This window comes from Leptonychotes weddellii, chromosome 5 (genome assembly GCF_054177405.1).
Source record: "Leptonychotes weddellii isolate Sample4059 chromosome 5, ASM5417740v2, whole genome shotgun sequence".
NCBI lineage: Eukaryota > Metazoa > Chordata > Mammalia > Carnivora > Phocidae > Leptonychotes > Leptonychotes weddellii.
The window spans coordinates 152,675,556-152,692,382 of NC_138373.1; the positions used below are offsets into that span (position 1 = coordinate 152,675,556).

At 49.6% G+C, this 16,827-nt stretch overlaps 1 protein-coding gene across 2 annotated transcripts; it reads left to right on the forward strand.

The window, feature by feature from the left end:
• Positions 1-10,195: 10,195 nt before the first annotated feature.
• Positions 10,196-14,437, forward strand: MCHR1 (melanin concentrating hormone receptor 1). 2 transcript variants are annotated; one of them, XM_031024386.2, is made up of 3 exons: positions 10,196-10,329; positions 10,837-10,998; positions 12,574-14,437. In XM_031024386.2, the coding sequence occupies exon 3, from the start codon at positions 12,618-12,620 to the stop codon at positions 13,551-13,553; it is 936 nt and encodes a 311-aa protein (XP_030880246.1). In that variant the 5' UTR covers positions 10,196-10,329; positions 10,837-10,998; positions 12,574-12,617; the 3' UTR covers positions 13,554-14,437. The 2 variants fall into 2 exon arrangements, with proteins under 2 accessions (XP_030880246.1, XP_006729973.3); XM_006729910.3 differs by lacking the exons at positions 10,196-10,329; positions 10,837-10,998 and adding an exon at positions 11,192-11,300.
• Positions 14,438-16,827: the final 2,390 nt, after the last annotated feature.

A 16,827-nucleotide genomic window follows, 5' to 3' on the forward strand; every position in this document is an offset into this window, starting at 1 on the left:
CATTACATCATTAGTTTTAGATGAAGTGTTCCATGATTCATTGTTTGTGCATAACACCCAGTGCTCCATGCAGAATGTGCCCTCCTCAATACCCACCACCAGGCTAACCCATCCTCCCACCCCCCTCCCCTCTAGAACCCTCAGTTTGTTTTTCAGAGTCCATTGTCTCTCATGGTTCGTCTACCCCTCCGATTTCCCCAAGATTTTATTTATTTATTTGACAGAGAGAGACACAGCGAGAGAGGGAACACAAGCAGGGGAAGTGGGAGAGGGAGAAGCAGGCTTCCTGCTGAGCAGGGAGCCCGATGCGGGGCTCGATCCCAGGACCCTGAGATCATGACCTGAGTTGAAGGCAAACGCTTAACGACTGAGCCACCCAGGCGCCCCGAGTTGTAGGAGTTCTTATAATCTAAATTCAATTCTCCTATCAGATAGATCATTTGCAAAATTTTCCTCCCATTCTGTGGTTTGCCTTTTCACATTCTTGACGACATCCTTTGAAGCACTGAAGTTTCAAATTCTGGTGAAGTCTAATTTATCTATTTTTCCTTCTGCTTTGCTTTTGGTGTCATGTCTAAGAAGGCTTTGTCTAACCCAAGGTCATGAAGATTTATCCCTATATTTTCTTCTAGGAGCTTTATAGTTTCAGTTCTTTCTATTAGGTCTATGATCCATTTTGAGTTAATTTTTGTATATGGTAGGCGTCCAACTTCATTTTGTGTGTGTGTGTGGATATCCAGTTGTCCCAGTGTCATTTATTGAAAAGGCTACCTTGTCCCTCACTGAATTGTCTTGGTACCCATGTCAAATATCACACAGCCCCTTTTTAAGGAAAGTAGGCCTTAAACAGTCCTTTGTAACGTACTTGTGCAACTCTTAAATGACTGGCAGATGAAGCCAGCTTCCTTGCCCCTGCTCACAGGCGTCTCAGATCAGTGCCGGTGTTCTGAGGTGATTTGGTGTCTTAATACTTGATAGAAGAAAAAAAAATTAGATTCTCTCTTGGATAGCACAAGGGCTGGGTGCCCACAAGATCTGTTCTTCCAAAGATGTTACATTGCTGCCCCCAGGCCTCCATGTGGCCTGATGTCTTGGAATCTCTGGGGCCCAAAGTAGTGGTGTTGTTTTTAGCTTTCCCATGTTTTATTAAGAAAAAATATTTAGGAGAACCTGGGTGGCACAGTCGATTAAGCGTCTGACTCTTGATTTCGCTTCAGGTCGTGATCTCGGGGTCATGAGATCGAGCCCAGCGTCAGGTTCCCCGCTCAGCAGGGAATCTGCTTGAGAGTCTCTCTCCCTCTTCCTTTGCCCCCTCCAGCTTGTGCTCTCGGTCTCTCAAATACATAAATTAATCTTTAAAAAAAAGAAAAAATATTTAACTGAATATGCAACAGAGCTGCAACTTAACAAGACTGATTTATAGTAAGCTTTTTAAATCCTATAAAAACTCTTACGCTGATTTACTGCCTGTAACACCCTTTTGTTCTTTTAACTGTTTAACATATTTTTTAATTGTGGTAAAATATACACAATGTAAATTTTACTTTAACTGTTTTTAAACGTTCAGTGGCATTAAATACAGTTACATGGTTATGCAACCATCAACACCTCCATCTACAGGATTTTTTTCATTATCCCAAACTAAAGCTCTGTCCCCATTGAATAACAACTTCCCATTCTCCACTCTCCCAGCCCCTGGTAAATTCCATTCTACTTTCTGTCTCTATGAATTTGACTACCCTGGGTACCTCACAGAAGTGGGATTATACATTATTTGTCCTTTTGTGTCTGGTTATTTTGCTTAGAATAATGTCTTCAAGGTTCATCCATGATGTAGACATGTCAGAGTTTCATGCAAGTATTTTTACTTCAGCTCCTTTCTCTTGCTTCCTTGCGATTTCCATGGATCCTTAGGATGAATCTCTCTATCCCTGAAGGTGATCTCCTTCGTCTTTCTCACAATCAGAAAGAGGCTGACTGTGGCCTCTGGGTTACCTCACGGCAGAGAGATGCCCGCTGCCTGCTCACAGGAGGCAGCCCTGCCTATACTTGTCATGTTACTTGTCATGTTGGCTGCCATGTTGGCCAGGAAGCGCTGGGGCTGAATGGGGCCTTGGGGAAGGGGAGCATGGCCAACAGTGCTTGTGCTCGCCTCCCCTCTGCCCACCTCCATTCTCAGGGATTCCCCCATATACTGCTCTATTAGCCATTTAGTCATCCAACATTTTTGGAATATCTATTATGTGCCTGGCATTGTACTAGGCACAGGAGATACAGGGAGGAATAAGACAGACCTGGGCTCTGCCTTCATGGAATTTATAATCTAGTGAGTGGAAGACATTTCAATAATTAACTATGCAAATAAATAAATGTATGACTACAATTGTGGTGAGTGCAATGAAGGAAAAGTGGAGGGTATAATGTAAATGTCTAAACGGGGGACATCAGCCTGGAGTGGGAGGCCTGGGGCATACCCAGAATCCATTGACTGACATGGCCACTGTGTCTGACACTAGAGTAAGAATCACAGTCCCTGTGCTCGAGGCACACCAGGTCCAACAGGGGTCCAACCGAGAGGTCCAACCCCTTGGTTTTGTGATCCTAGGACCACTCTGCTCCCTCCCCTCTGGGGAATCACTGTCCCTTTTCCAACTGTGTGTCTCTGGGGGCCCCTCTTTTATGGTAATGGATGTCAGGCAAACTGTTCTTTACTTTGGAGGGAAAATCATGACATGTTCAGAACACCGGACCCCAAAACTTTTACTGAGATGTCAGGCCTTTGTCTTTTCATGGGATTTATATCACCTGGGGGATCTGATCCTTTCTGCTCTCTAGGCCCCAGGAGCAGTGTGTCATCAACATATTGGAATAGCATAATGTACTGTGTAATGATGAAGTGTTCAAAGTCTGAGAATTGGACAAAAGAGACACTGAAGGGGCACCTGGCTGGCTCAGTCAGTAGAGCATGTGACTCTTGATCTCGGGGTTGTAAGTTCAAGCCCCACATTGGGTGTAGAGATTACTTAAGACTAAAATCTTAGGGGCGCCTGGGTGACTCACTCAGTTAAGCATCTGACTTTGGCTGAGGTCATGATCCCAGGGTCCTGGGATTGAGCCCCATGTCCAGTTTCCCACTCAGCGGGAAGTCGGCTTCTCCCTCTCCCTCTGCCCCTCCCCCCATTTGTGCTCTCTCTCTCTCAAATAAATAAAATCTTTAAAAACAACAACAACAAACAGAGGCACCTGGGTGGCTCAGTCGGTTAAGTTTCTGCCTTCTGCTCAGGTCATGATCTCAGGGTCCTGGGATGGAACCCCACATCGGGCTCCCTGCTCAGCGGGCAGCCTGCTTCTCCTTCTCCTCCCTGCTCATGCTTCCTCTAATATCTCTCTCTCAGATAAATAAATAAAATCTTTAAAAACAAACAAACAAACAAAAAAGTAAAATCTTAAAAAAAGAGACAGAGACAGAGACAGACAATGAGGTCCTGAGGCAGGATGGTGAAGGTTCACTGATGAGCCTGTCAAATAAAAGCAGGATTCTGATCATTTCTGTCTTTTGGAATAGAGGAAAAAGCATTTGCCAGATCAATCACTGCACACCAGGTGTCAGGACTGTCTTTATTTTCTCCAGCAATGATACCACATCTGAAATAGCAGCTGCAATCGGAGTCACCCTGTAATTAAGTTTATCGTAATCCACTGTCATTCTCCAAGGCCCATCTGCTTCTTCACTGGCCAAACTGAGAGTCAAGTGGGAGTGTGATAAAATCACCACCGCTGCACCTTTAAAGGCCTTGATGATATTATTAATCTCCTCAATTCCCCAAGTGGTGCACCTATTGCTTTTGGGGCTTATAACTTGGTAAGGAGGGATTTCCATTTGATTTTTCTCATCACCAAATCCCATCCTCTGCCAATCCAAGAGCCAACACTGTGATTCTGCCAAATGGATGGAGATATTCTATTCCAGCTATGTAATCAAGGGCAGGGAGATCCACATGGCCTATTGTGAAGTCTTTCTAGTCAAACTCTACCTATTACTTGACCCAGCTCAACTTCCACTCTGGCCAGTAGAGCCTAATGGAGTTCTGGGTCCCCAAGAATTAATATGAGCTCGGAGCCTGGTTATCACCGGAAGGTCTGAGTATTAATTTTTTCATTGTGTGCAGTCTACTGACTGGTGGATGGCTTCAGATCCCTCCCTCTGGGAAGGCTGGAGGCAGACCCACAGCATATACTTGTCATGTTACTTGTCATGTTACTGCAACATCCCTTCCTGGGAGTATCCATTCCAGCTTCCACTCCTTCCAAGGGCCTGGGTCAGTGACTGACTCAGGCTAGGGAATTGGGTCAGAGACTGCGCTGTCAATCCTGGTGACTGAAGTCAGACTTCTGTCTAGTGAACCAGAAGTTTTCTTCAGATACACAAATCAAACAGAAGCTTAGTGGGTAAGCTGCTCATATGTTTTGGTGTTAGAGACTCCAGGATTGTCTTGCTATGTCAGTCTCTGCAGTTCAGACATCCTGATAACTCCACTGGCTCTGTCCATTATAGTAACCCTGCTCACTTTCCTCTGGAAATTAAGTGCTGCTACTTGATTTCTATAGCCCCAGGGTCTGCATCCCCACTGAAATAAGGAAGCCCACCTCACCTGCTACTTTCCTCACCAGCAGCTGTGTAGAGGTGCTGCTGCTTCTCCTTCCAAAGCATTTCTCAAGGCCTGGGTTTTCTGGCAATCAACTTCTGGGTAACCCCCCAAAATGTCATGTCCATTACTTTCTGTTAGGGGGTTAACTTTATTTTGAAAGCAATTGGGAGCCACGAAGGTGTTTTCAACAGTGGAGAAGGGTGATGAAATTTACATCAGAACAAGAATACTGCTGTTTGGTGGAGAGGTTAGAGGAAGAGGCAAGGCAGGAGTGAGGGGAACTGGGGTGACCCCAGTAAACCCTCAAAACATGCAGATGGCAGCCACGCCCTGAAAAGTACAGGACAGGGGATATCGGCACTGGGGGAGTCAGGGAGGTACACCAAACCCCTGGGGTGTCCCGGGTAAGGCATGGTGAGTGGGGACACGTGGATGAGAGAAAAAAGGATTTATTCTTGTATGTAGACTTGATCTTCTTCATGACTACGCCTGGGCAGGGCTGAGCAACAGCTCAGAGCCAGACGGCTGAGAGGAGAGTAGGTTGAAAAATCTGTTCAGCGTGGCCTTGTCTGGGGGTTTTGGTGATACTGACCGGAAAGCTCTGAATCCCAGCACCTGGCTTTGGGGTAAGCTGTGGCCTTTGGAATCAGCCTCGACTCTCTCACTTGCACCAAGCCCAACTGAGCAGGGAGATGAGAGGAGTGTGGTTCAGCTGATGGTGCTTGGCCCCTTAGGGGTCAGCCTCAGCTTTCCAGCGGGGTTCACATTCTTCTTTGAGTGGGTCCTGGCCACTCAACTGGGCAGGGTGCTGGACAAGGGCCCTGCCGTTTCTACCCAGCATGGGACTGCTGTACCTGGAGCTTCCCACAGGGCTGTCACAATCTTGTCTCCCCTTCCCAATGCACATCCCTTTCTCCCTTCCCAGGGGTCATCTCACAGTAAACATTTGACACCCCATCTCCATCCCGGAGTCTGCTCCCCAATGACCTGACCTGTGGAACTCCACTTCTTCATCTAACCAAGGAGGAGAATTAAATACCTACTTGTTTCAAGGATTGATAACAAAACGATGTATATTAAATACCTTGTCTCAGCTCCAATGCCTCTCTCTGGGGCAGTGGCCTGACTTTCTATTTGCCCCTTCAAAGCTACTCTCCACCCTTATCCACCCTACCCTGGGCATCCACAGGCAGGGATCAGTGAGGTCAGGTTATTTCTTCCTCTGGCTCCTTCTTTGCCGAGTTGCTGTGGGTCGGTGGCCTCCTTAACCAAAGGCCACAGCCCTTGAGACAGCTCTCACTGACAACTGCTCCCTGCCCCTTGGCCTCCTGGCTGAAGGGCGGTCATGGTTTCCTGCTGCTGCTTCCCTGGGGCACTCCTCCACCATCCCTTCTCATTTCCCTTAACCTTGGTAAACAGTCCCTTTATTAAATGCTCCTCGACTTCCCTATGTGAATTTGTTCTGGATTTTCCCTATACCCTGATTGATTCAATCAATGAGGATACTTTAACGGCTGCAAGTTCTAGAAATGGCTGCAAGTGCTCCAGGTGTCATGTCCATGCACAGCAAAGGTCAGAGGAGACACAGTGGATCCTCTCTTCCTGTGTCCTCTTTGTAAGAAGAAGAAACTCTTTGCCAAGTGCCTCCCACCTCTACACTCCTCGCCTTGACTGTTGGTAGGAATGGGCCACACGCCTTAGCCTTGGGTTCCCAGAAAACAGAGCCAGAGCCAAAGTATGAGTTTGGGTGTTTGACTGGTAAGTGTGATTCTAGGAATCAGAAGTGAGGACAGAGGAGCACAGCAGGGGAGCAGGGAGCACCGTGTAAGGATGTCGAGTTGGCCACCACCACAAGTGACCAGTTGCCCTATCCCATGGGACTGCTGAGAAGCCACAGGAAGTGTGTCTCAGGACCATACATCCTGGGAGGAAAGGAGAAAAGCATCTTTCTATGGCTTCCACCCCCCACCCTCCATTGGTTAAAGGGTCACCCTAAGGAGTGTTACCTCTCCCTACACTTCCGGGTTGCTCATGCACAGGCACTTTCATGGGTCCCCACATTCTAAGTTATGAAAGCAACACAGAGGATCCAGGACAGAGGGTAAAAGGCACACAGTGCAGGCCTGAGATTCAGCACCTTCGAGTCACACCTGTACCTGTTACCTGTACATGAAGATGGTCAGGGACCATACAAAGTGGGTCACTGAAGCAATGGATGGAATATAAACTAAGTGTGGCCAAGAGGGTTTGAAGAGGTGCACATGGGCAACCAGTAGACATGCTCATTCCTAAAATGGTCACTGGCAAGGGGAATGAGATTGCTGTGACTGGTTTAAGTTAATCATTTGTGATGAATGGATGCTCAGGATTCCACCCAAATGCCTCCACAAAGAAATCACCCTTACCTCTCCTCTCTAAAGGACCCTAGTCACTAAAGAACCCATCACTCCCAGCACCCCATTCATTCCCTTGGTGACACCCACCACAATGAGTAATCAGCCTGTGTAGCTGCCACTGTGGATTGACCGGCTCAGTGTTCACACACACCCCCCACCCCAGCATGGGAAAGCTGGAAAGATAAAAACCTGCCCTTGCCCCTTGGTCATGGTTTAAATTCCTCCAATCAGGCAGAGTCATTTTGCTAGTGCAGATGGTGGAAGGGATGGCAAATTTTGGAGCCATGCCTTTTTACAAACACTTAAATTCCTTCATGATGAAGTTACCTGGACTCATCTGGATCTCAACCATGAAAAGGACATCTTGTTTACTTATTAGCTTGCTCGTTATTATCTGCCTTTCCCCACTTAAGTTGAAGCTCATTGATACCAGGCACTTGTTTGTTTTTCCTTACTGTATGGACAGTGCCTGCTACGTAACAGGAGCTCAAGAATGATTTGTCGGGTGGAATGATTTGTTGGATGGATGGATAGATGGATGGATGGGTGGATGGATAGATGGATGAAGGTGGGAAGACCATGCCATGTGGAAGAAGAGGAAATAGTGGGTCATGATGCTCATTTTCTCCACCCAGTAAGCTTTGGAATGCCCCAGGGCCAAGTCCTCACAACTCTTCTGTACTCACCTGCACTCCCTGGGTGAGCTCATCCAGAGTCATCAGTCTAACGTTATTATCTCCAGGCATGACCTCTCCCTTGAACTTCTGACTCCAATCTGACTACCACCCAAATTTTCCATTCAGATGTTAATAAGCATTTTGGATAATGGATCCAAAACAGAACTCTTAATTTCTCCTCCAAATCTCTTCTCACAGACTTCCTTATCTCAGTAAATGACAGCTGCATTCTTCCAGTTGTTTGGGCCCCAAAGCTGGGCATCACCCCAATGCCTCTTTCTCTCACACATGTCTCATCCAATTCTTCAGCAAATCCTCTGGGCTCTACATAATGTATAGAAGCCCACCATTTCTCCCCCACCTCCACCTTCCTGATCTAGGACACCATCCTCTTCCAACTGGATTATTGCAGAAGCCTTTTATATTGGATGCTTCTGGTAACTCACATGACATATCCCCCAGTCACCTCTGACTTCACCTCCAACTGCAGTGGACAGTCATATATGAGCTCAGCTGATCCAGTGCATACAACGTCTTGCCTCCAGTGCACACCTCATACCTGTTTGCCTTCTGCCCTGGATTTCAATGCTGTCGGAGTCCTTTTGGTTCCAGCACAAGATTTACTTGCTTCTTGCCTCGAGTGTGAGCTGCACATCTCTTTGCTCTCTGCCCCATCAACGCTTGATGCTATAGGAGCCTGCTTTATCCATGCACCCCAAAGTGCAGAGTTAACACCCCAGGGGCAACCTTCAACCAGTGGGGGACAGGGTAACTGGATAAATGTTCCTGCTTCCCATACTTCAGGCAGATAATTCTGGGAAACTGTGCACTTTTCAAGGATCCTGGTAAACTCAAGCTCCTGCCCGCAGCAGTGACATTACTAATATACCCTTAGGTTGGCCTTTTCTCCTTTCCCGTCTCATTATCCCACGCCCTCATGCCTGCTTCTTGGGTCATCTCTCAGAAAAGCTCATGTGCACATAAGTCCTTTTCTCAGTCTCTGCTTTCAAGGGAACCCAAGCTAAAATAACTTTTCAATTGCTATCCAGCAGCAGACTGATCCTTTTATTATTTTTTTAATTTACTTATTTATTTTAGAGAAAGCAGGAGTGAGAGGGGCGGAGGGAGAGGGAGAGAAAATCTCAAACAGCCTCCACACTGAGTGCAGAGCACAATGAGGGGTTTGATCTCATGACCCTGAGATCATGACCTGAGCCGAAACCAAGAGTTGGACGCTCAACCAACTGTGCCATCCAGGTGTCCCTAGACTGATCCTTTTAAAACATGTCTGATCATGTCCCTCCTGAGCAGAAAACTCTCTGGTGACCCCATTTCACCTAAAAGAAAAGCCGAAGTCCTTACAATGGCTGACAAGGCCTAACAGGATCTGCCCTTCCTATTGTTTCCTCTCTGAGGTCATCTGCTAATCTTCCTTTGCTCTACGATAGCCAGTATTATCATTCTTTGCTCTACTATAGTTCTTCAAAGACACTCAGCACACTCCTGCCACAGGGCCTTTGCACTGGCTAGTCTTACTGCCTGAAAAGTTCTTCTTTCAGCTATTTCCAAGCATGCTTCTTTACTTCCTTCAGGACTCTTCTTAAAACACTTCCCAGAGAGGCCTTCCTATGTAAAATAGCAACCTCCACCTCCCCTAGCATTCCCTGGCCCCCTCACCCTGCTTCATTTCTCATAGCACTGATCACCAACCTCAGAATTTGTCTTTTTAATTTTTTGTATATTTTCCATCCCCCCACCTCACCCCAACTTGAATGTAATCTCCATGAGAACAGGGACTTGGGGACTTTATTTTTTATTCATTTATCTATTTTTTTTTTTAAAGATTTTATTTATTTGACAGAGCGAGATACATAGCGAGAGAGAGAACACAAGCAGGGGGATTGGGAGAGGGAGAAGCAGGCCTCCTGCAGAGCAGGAAGCCCGATGCGGGGCTCGATCCCAGGACCCTGGGATCATGACCTGAGCCGAAGGCAGACGCTCAACGACTGAGCCACCCAGGTGCCACCATTCATTTATCTATTTTTAAGTAGGTTCCATGCCCAGTGTGGGGCTTGAACTCACAATCCTGAGATCAAGACCTGAGCTGAGATCAAGAGTCAGACGCTTAACCCCACTGAGCCATCCAGGCGCCCCTATTGTTTTTTTTTCACTACAGAACCTAGAACAGTGCTTGGCAAGTGGTAAGTACTCAATAAATATTTGTTGGATGAAACTCATTCATAAGGGCGCCTGGGTGGCTCAGTCGTTAAGTGTCTGCCTTCGGCTCAGGTCATGATCCCAGGGTCCTGGGATCAAGTCCCACATCGGGCTCCCTGCTCTGCGGGAAGCCTGCTTCTCCCTCTCCCACTCCCCCTGCTTGTGTTCCTGCTCTCGCTATGTCTCTGTCAAATAAATAAAATAAAATAATCTTTAAAAAAAAAAAAAAGAAACTCATTCATAAATAAGACTGAAGAAGCATGTAGGGATCAGACTGTGGTGACCCTGAAGCCCCTGCTCTGGAGTCTGGCAGTAGGTGTGGTGGCAGCTCTTGGCTGTGAGGACACTGGAGGCTGGCGGCAGGACACCTTGGCCAAGAATTCACTTAAGGTTTTGCCCTCTAACGCTGTTCCTGGTTGACAACCTTTTTTTGGGGGTGGGGCGGGGGGGCGCTATGCTCTGAAATTTGTCTCAAGAAGTCCCAGGTAAAACCTGGAAGACCTCAGAGCATTTAGAAAAATAAAATCTCTGTAAGCTTGGTCCTCAATTCTGTGCAGAGGGTAGTTTGTCCCCTGCTGGTCCCTAAGACCCTGGCCATCACCAGCATAGAGTGACCTGCGTCATCTCTGAGTGCTGGTCAGCAGCTCAGCTGCCAACAACGCGGCTTTTGGTGGACGCTGGTGGTCTAGCCAGGAAGCTGGCTGGAATCCAGCAGGGCACTGGGAAAGAGCTGAGGGTGGCCTGGTGCTGTAGGTCTGAGCTTGCCATCTCCAAGATCTGTGAAGAGTCCCCTCTGGCCCCTGCCACTTGGCCCAGCCACCCTCATCTGGGGTTAGGGACTAGGCCAGGCTCATTCTGTCCTCCGGAGAAGGAGAATTCTCTCATTTGTCTTCACAGGGACCTGGGTCCTCACATGCAAGCTCCTGCAAGCACAGGAGACACGGCCGGACGAGAACGTGGGAAGGAAAGGAAGCCCCCTCCCTGATGGGGTTGCCTGAGCAAGGCCCCGAGGCTCCGCAGGCAGTCAGAAGCGGGGAGCTGCTGCTCGGGACTGAAGAGGTTAATGTGCATCTGCTTCCGAATGTTAATGTGTCTAGGTGATGTCAGTGGGAGCCGGGGAAGGAGGGAGTGGGGAGAGAAGCGGGGCTTGGAGGCGGCAGACGCTGCCAGACCGCCAGGAAGACCCCCTTCCGGACTGCTGGGCTCGTGCTCTGGGACGGGCGGGCGGCGCTGCCGCAGCCTGCGTGGGTGGACGGGCGAGCAGACGGGCAGCGGCAGGATGGACCTGGAAGCCTCGCTGCTGCCCACTGGCCCCAATGCCAGCAACACCTCCGATGGCCCCAATAACCTCACCGCGGCCGGTGAGTAGTGCTGGAGGGGAGTCCTCCCTCCTCTGCGCTGGGGTTGGGAAATGGAAGGTTTCACCTCTGAGCCAAACTGCTCCGGAAACTTTAGTACAGTTCTTGGGCTTGAGACCTGCGGTCGGCTTTGCCCGGAGGGGAAGGGGAGAAGGGGGCGCGGCAGGCAGGGGCAGCACGGGCAGGGGCAGAGAAGAGGGCAAAGGCACGTTCAGAAGTGGCCCGCGGGTGAGGGAGACAGGGGAAGACTCACCCATGAGTTCCAAATGCTTTGCAGAAAAAAATTCCAGGCTGGAAAAGCAAGCAAGAGAAGCCAGAGGATGGTATGTGAGGAGACAGCTGGAAGCTCACTCATTCACGGATCCCCTTGTCTTTTTACTGAAACTGCAGTAATGGGATCTGAAACATCCTTCCCAACCCGTGGGAAGGGCTAACTCACAGAGCCATGAGGGGATTAACTTTCCTGGTGAATGAAGCTTCCTGACATTTCCAGAGCTGAAATGCCCTGAAATTCTAGCTCTGAAGGAGATGAAGGAAAAAGAGGAAAGGCTGTGTGCAGAAAATTCTCAGGCAGCTAGGCTGCAACACACAGCTTCAGTCTCTGTTCACTTGGGAAGCCCAGGCTCAGAAGATACAGACCAAGGAATTCCCTGATAGGAACCCAGGAGAAGGGAGGGCTGCGGGCCTGATGGGCAAAAGCCTCCCTTCACAAGACAGTAGCCCACAGATATGCCTAGGAATCAGTGCACAGCTTCCAACTAGCGATTTCTAAAATGAGATGATCAGGGCTGCAAACAGAAAACACATGAATGCGCCCATCCATACATGCGCTTGCTCACCCGAATGCGTGCACACACACACACACACACACACACTTTCATGTCCTTCTGGCTATGTTGACGAGGTTTCCTGCTAAAGCCTACGGGCCCACAGAATAATTCTCTGCAGATAGCTGTGGTTCTTGATTCTGTGCCTTCTGAGAAAATGCAGGAAGTAAAGGACTGGGTCCTTCAACTAACAGGTGGTGTGGGAGAAATCTGGTAGGATTAGCCAGGGAACTGGTGGAGGAGGGCAAGGGGACAGGATTAGCAACAGTGTGGGGAGGGAGAATGGTAGGAAAGGATTCCAGATGAATGGTGAGCCCTGAGCTGAAACGGAAAGAAGATAAAGAGGTAGGCAAGCACGTCATCACTGGAGGCTGAGCACGCCGGGAGGATGTCAGCCCTTGGAGAGGAGTCCATGTCAAATGGTCAACATTTGCTCCTTTTGTCCCCAGGGCCACCTCCTCGCACAGGGAGTGTCTCCTACATCAACATCATCATGCCTTCTGTGTTCGGCACCATCTGCCTCCTGGGCATCATTGGGAACTCCACGGTCATCTTCGCGGTGGTGAAGAAGTCCAAACTGCACTGGTGCAGCAATGTCCCCGACATCTTCATCATCAACCTCTCGGTGGTGGACCTCCTCTTCCTCCTGGGCATGCCCTTCATGATCCACCAGCTCATGGGCAATGGTGTCTGGCACTTTGGGGAGACCATGTGCACACTTATCACGGCCATGGACGCCAACAGTCAGTTCACCAGCACCTACATCCTGACCGCCATGGCCATTGACCGCTATCTGGCCACTGTCCACCCCATCTCCTCCACCAAGTTCCGGAAGCCCTCTGTGGCCACCCTGGTGATCTGCCTCCTGTGGGCCCTCTCCTTCATCAGCATCACCCCCGTGTGGCTCTATGCTAGGCTTATCCCCTTCCCAGGGGGCACGGTGGGCTGCGGCATCCGCCTGCCCAACCCAGACACTGACCTTTACTGGTTCACCCTGTACCAGTTCTTCCTGGCCTTTGCCCTGCCCTTCGTAGTCATCACAGCCGCGTATGTGAGGATCCTGCAGCGCATGATGTCCTCGGTAGCTCCGGCCTCTCAACGCAGCATCCGGCTGCGGACAAAGAGGGTGACTCGCACGGCCATCGCCATCTGCCTGGTCTTCTTTGTGTGCTGGGCTCCCTACTATGTGCTCCAGCTGACCCAGCTGTCCATCAGCCGCCCAACACTCACCTTTGTTTACCTGTACAATGCAGCCATCAGCTTGGGCTACGCTAACAGCTGTCTCAACCCCTTTGTGTACATCGTGCTCTGCGAGACATTCCGCAAACGCCTGGTCCTGTCGGTGAAGCCTGCCGCCCAGGGGCAGCTTCGAACCGTCAGCAATGCCCACACAGCTGACGAGGAGAGGACAGAAAGCAAGGGCACCTGACCCTTTCCCTGCCACCCCGGGCACCTCCAAGTCAGGACAGTACAGCAGACCAGTGGGGAGAGACACTGAGAAGAACCAAAGACCCCTCTGGGAGAATGCAGGGAGGCTGGGTGGTGAGGGGTTGTGGCAACTAAAAATATTGCACAGGGTCCACAAATTGCTGGGGAGGCTGGGAGCCAGATTTGGGAGCTTCAAGCATCAGAAATCCCCTTGGGAGAGTAGGAAGAGACCTTTGGATTGAACAGAAACTGAGCAAGAAGAAAATTTTGGTTTAAATGTTCACTTGAGCCCTACATCTCTTAGCTCCCACATGTCTTTTTCTCAACTGCCGGTTTATTTGAAATCTGGGAAGGCCCTACTTCAGGGTGTGAGTGGCGGGGCCCTACTACAGGGTCCTGGGGAGATGGGAAAGCGGTATGTCCTCAACGCTCTTTCCCATCTCTCATTGGTGAGATGGAGGGCAGCCTTTCTCCCAAGCTGGAGGATGATGAGAAATGAAGCATGCCATCTCTCCGTGTTCCAGCATCCTGTCAATCTGCCTGTATCTCTAGGGGATGCATGCTTATTTTTTTGGGGGGGTCAGGGTTCTGAGCCCACAGGAGTAAAAACCCAATTTGTAGGAGATCCACTTATTGAGAATGACAAGGCTACCTGAGTGGGTATGGGTAGAAGTCTTGAAATTAAGAAAAATGGAGAGGAGCAAGGGGGCTTTTGCAGCTGTGGGGACATTGTCGTCATTAGGCACATTTGTTAATCACCAGATCCAGAGTGGGTGCCCGTCAGTGCCCTGCATGTGCAAGAGTCATTGTGATGCCTAGTGTGTTGGCATCATCTTTTCGCTCCAGCCCTTCCTCTCCAAAATAAAAATGAATAAAGGAAAATCTCTACCCACATCTCTTTGGATGCTCCTGCAGAATTGCTTGGGCTTGGGGGTGGGGGTGGGTGGCGGAAAAGGGAAAGAGGGATCACTTGGCTGTGGAATCTAGACCTTGGTCAAGCTGCATCTTAGGAAGCAAGAAGCAGGGGATCTAAACCCACAGGAAGGATTCAGCCCCACAAACAGAATTACTGTGGATTCCTTAGATTGCAGTTCTGCTACTGGCCTTGTGCTCAGGACTCAACTTCCTGTCTTCTGCTCAAAAGCACTTGGTTGTCATCGGTGCTGGCCCCTCAGGCCCCAAATCCCACCCACCACCTCCCCCGCTGAGTCACCAGCCACACTCCTAGCTTCTGGGGCAGCCTGAGCCTGCCTCCTGCTGCTGCCAAGATCTGGTGTTGAGCAGGAAGATTGCAGATGGGCCGCTGGGCGGCAGCCAAGGCTGCCACTTCTCAAGCTTCTTCACGGAGGGGAGCGGGGGAACCAGGAGTCCAGGGCAAACCGCTCAGCAGACGTTGAGACAGTGGCAACAAATCGTGAGCTCCCAACCTGTTCAGAGGCATCCGTAAAGCAGGTGCATCAGCCCAGCCTTTTCTTGCTGGTGATTTTTCATTGCAGAGTTGCAGCAGATAGCCGGCTTAGCAAACTTCAGGTCCCGACCAGCTCTTTTTTTGTTTTTTTTTCAAGATTTTATTTATTTGAGAGAGAGAGAGAGGTGGGAGGGGCAGAGCAAGAGGGAGAAAGAGTCTTTTTTTTTTTTTATTTTAAAGATTTTATTTATTTGACAGAGAGATAGCGAGAGCAGGAACACAAGCAGGGGGGAGTGGGAGAGGGAGAAGCAGGCTTCCCACCGAGCAGGGAGCCCGATGCGGGACTCGATCCCGGGACCCGGGGATCATGACCTGAGCCGAAGGCAGACGCTCAACGACTGAGCCACCCAGGCGCCCGAGAGGGAGAAAGAGTCTTAAGTAGATTCTGCACTGAGCGCGGAGCCTGACTTGGGGTTCGAGCCCAAGACCTGGAGATCACGACCTGAGCTGAAACCAAGAGTCAGTAGCCCAATGGACTGTGCCACCCAGGCACCCCTGGACAGCTCTTTTCATCATAATCATTAGCTGTAGTATTTTGGGGCTTGTGTTCCCCTCCACCTCTGTAGTGGGGTGGGGGAGCCAAGAAGCTGACAGTTTTCCCTAACAGTGGCGTCTCTAGCTGCCACACGTAAGCTCCCAACCTATTTCAGATGCACATTCAACAAAAGAAAAAAGATTATTAGGGAAGCCTTGAGGCAACTCCTACCCACTGTTTCCAGAAAAGGAGGTTTTCCTGCATGTGGTTTGCCTATGAAAGGCTTCTGTCCACCCCTCTCCCCTGCAAGGAGGAGTCTGGGAGATGAAATAGGCCAGGTGGCCTCTCCCAGGAAATGCAGGTGATGGGGTAAGGAGGGCCCAGCAACACTCCTTCCTTCAGCTCTCAACCCCAGTTGAAAACTGACATTGAAGCAAAGTAGGTTATGACAGAAAGGGAGTGGGTGGAAATGTAAACAGAAGGGAGGGGAGAGGATTGGGGGAGAGTTGAAGTCAGGAGGAACCTGGGGGGATGCAGAAGGGAGGCAGGGAGAATAGAACGGGGGTAGGGGAACTGTGCCAACAAATCCTTCCCCAGCCCAGCCATGCAGGTGCCACTAGATAAGAATAAGCACAAGCATGTGCAGAGGGAAGAGGTGGGCTGCTGGCAGGACCGTCATCATGACATCACTGGTGGGAATGGTGGGCTGGTCGCAGGTCTGAGGAATGAGTGGAATTTTCCTTTCCTCCTCATTCAACCTGGGGCTATGAATAGTCCCAACTTCAGGGAACTGCGGGGGCCACTGAGAGGTACAGAGAGAATCCAAGAAGTGGGTGAAGAGCACGAAATTGATCTCTTTGCTCCTTTTCCCCTTTCCATACCTAATAAATATGGTCTCTCTCCTTGGGCCCCATCGCACCATCTCCCCAAACCCAGTGAGTGCTTCCTACACTGCTCCTTCATCTATTCCCCAGAAAAAATTTCCTCTCCAACTGTGAGGACTGAGTCCCTAAAGTCCTCAACAGTGAAAGGAATCCAGAGCAGGGAGACCTCACAGGTTAGGCAAACCAAAGTTGCAAGTGACTGCAGGCAAACTCTCCTGCATATTGATATTCACTAAAGAAATACCTATAAGAACACCAAATAAAGGGACTAGCCATTTTTGTTATTTCCTACATTATCAGTTTTTTGTTTTTTGTTTTTTTTTAAGTAGGTTCCACTCCCAGTGTGGAGCCCAACTTGGGGCTTGAACTCATGACCCTGAGATCAAGACTTGAGCTGAGATCAAGAGTCGGATGCTTAACCGACTGAGCCACCCAGGTGCCCCATCAG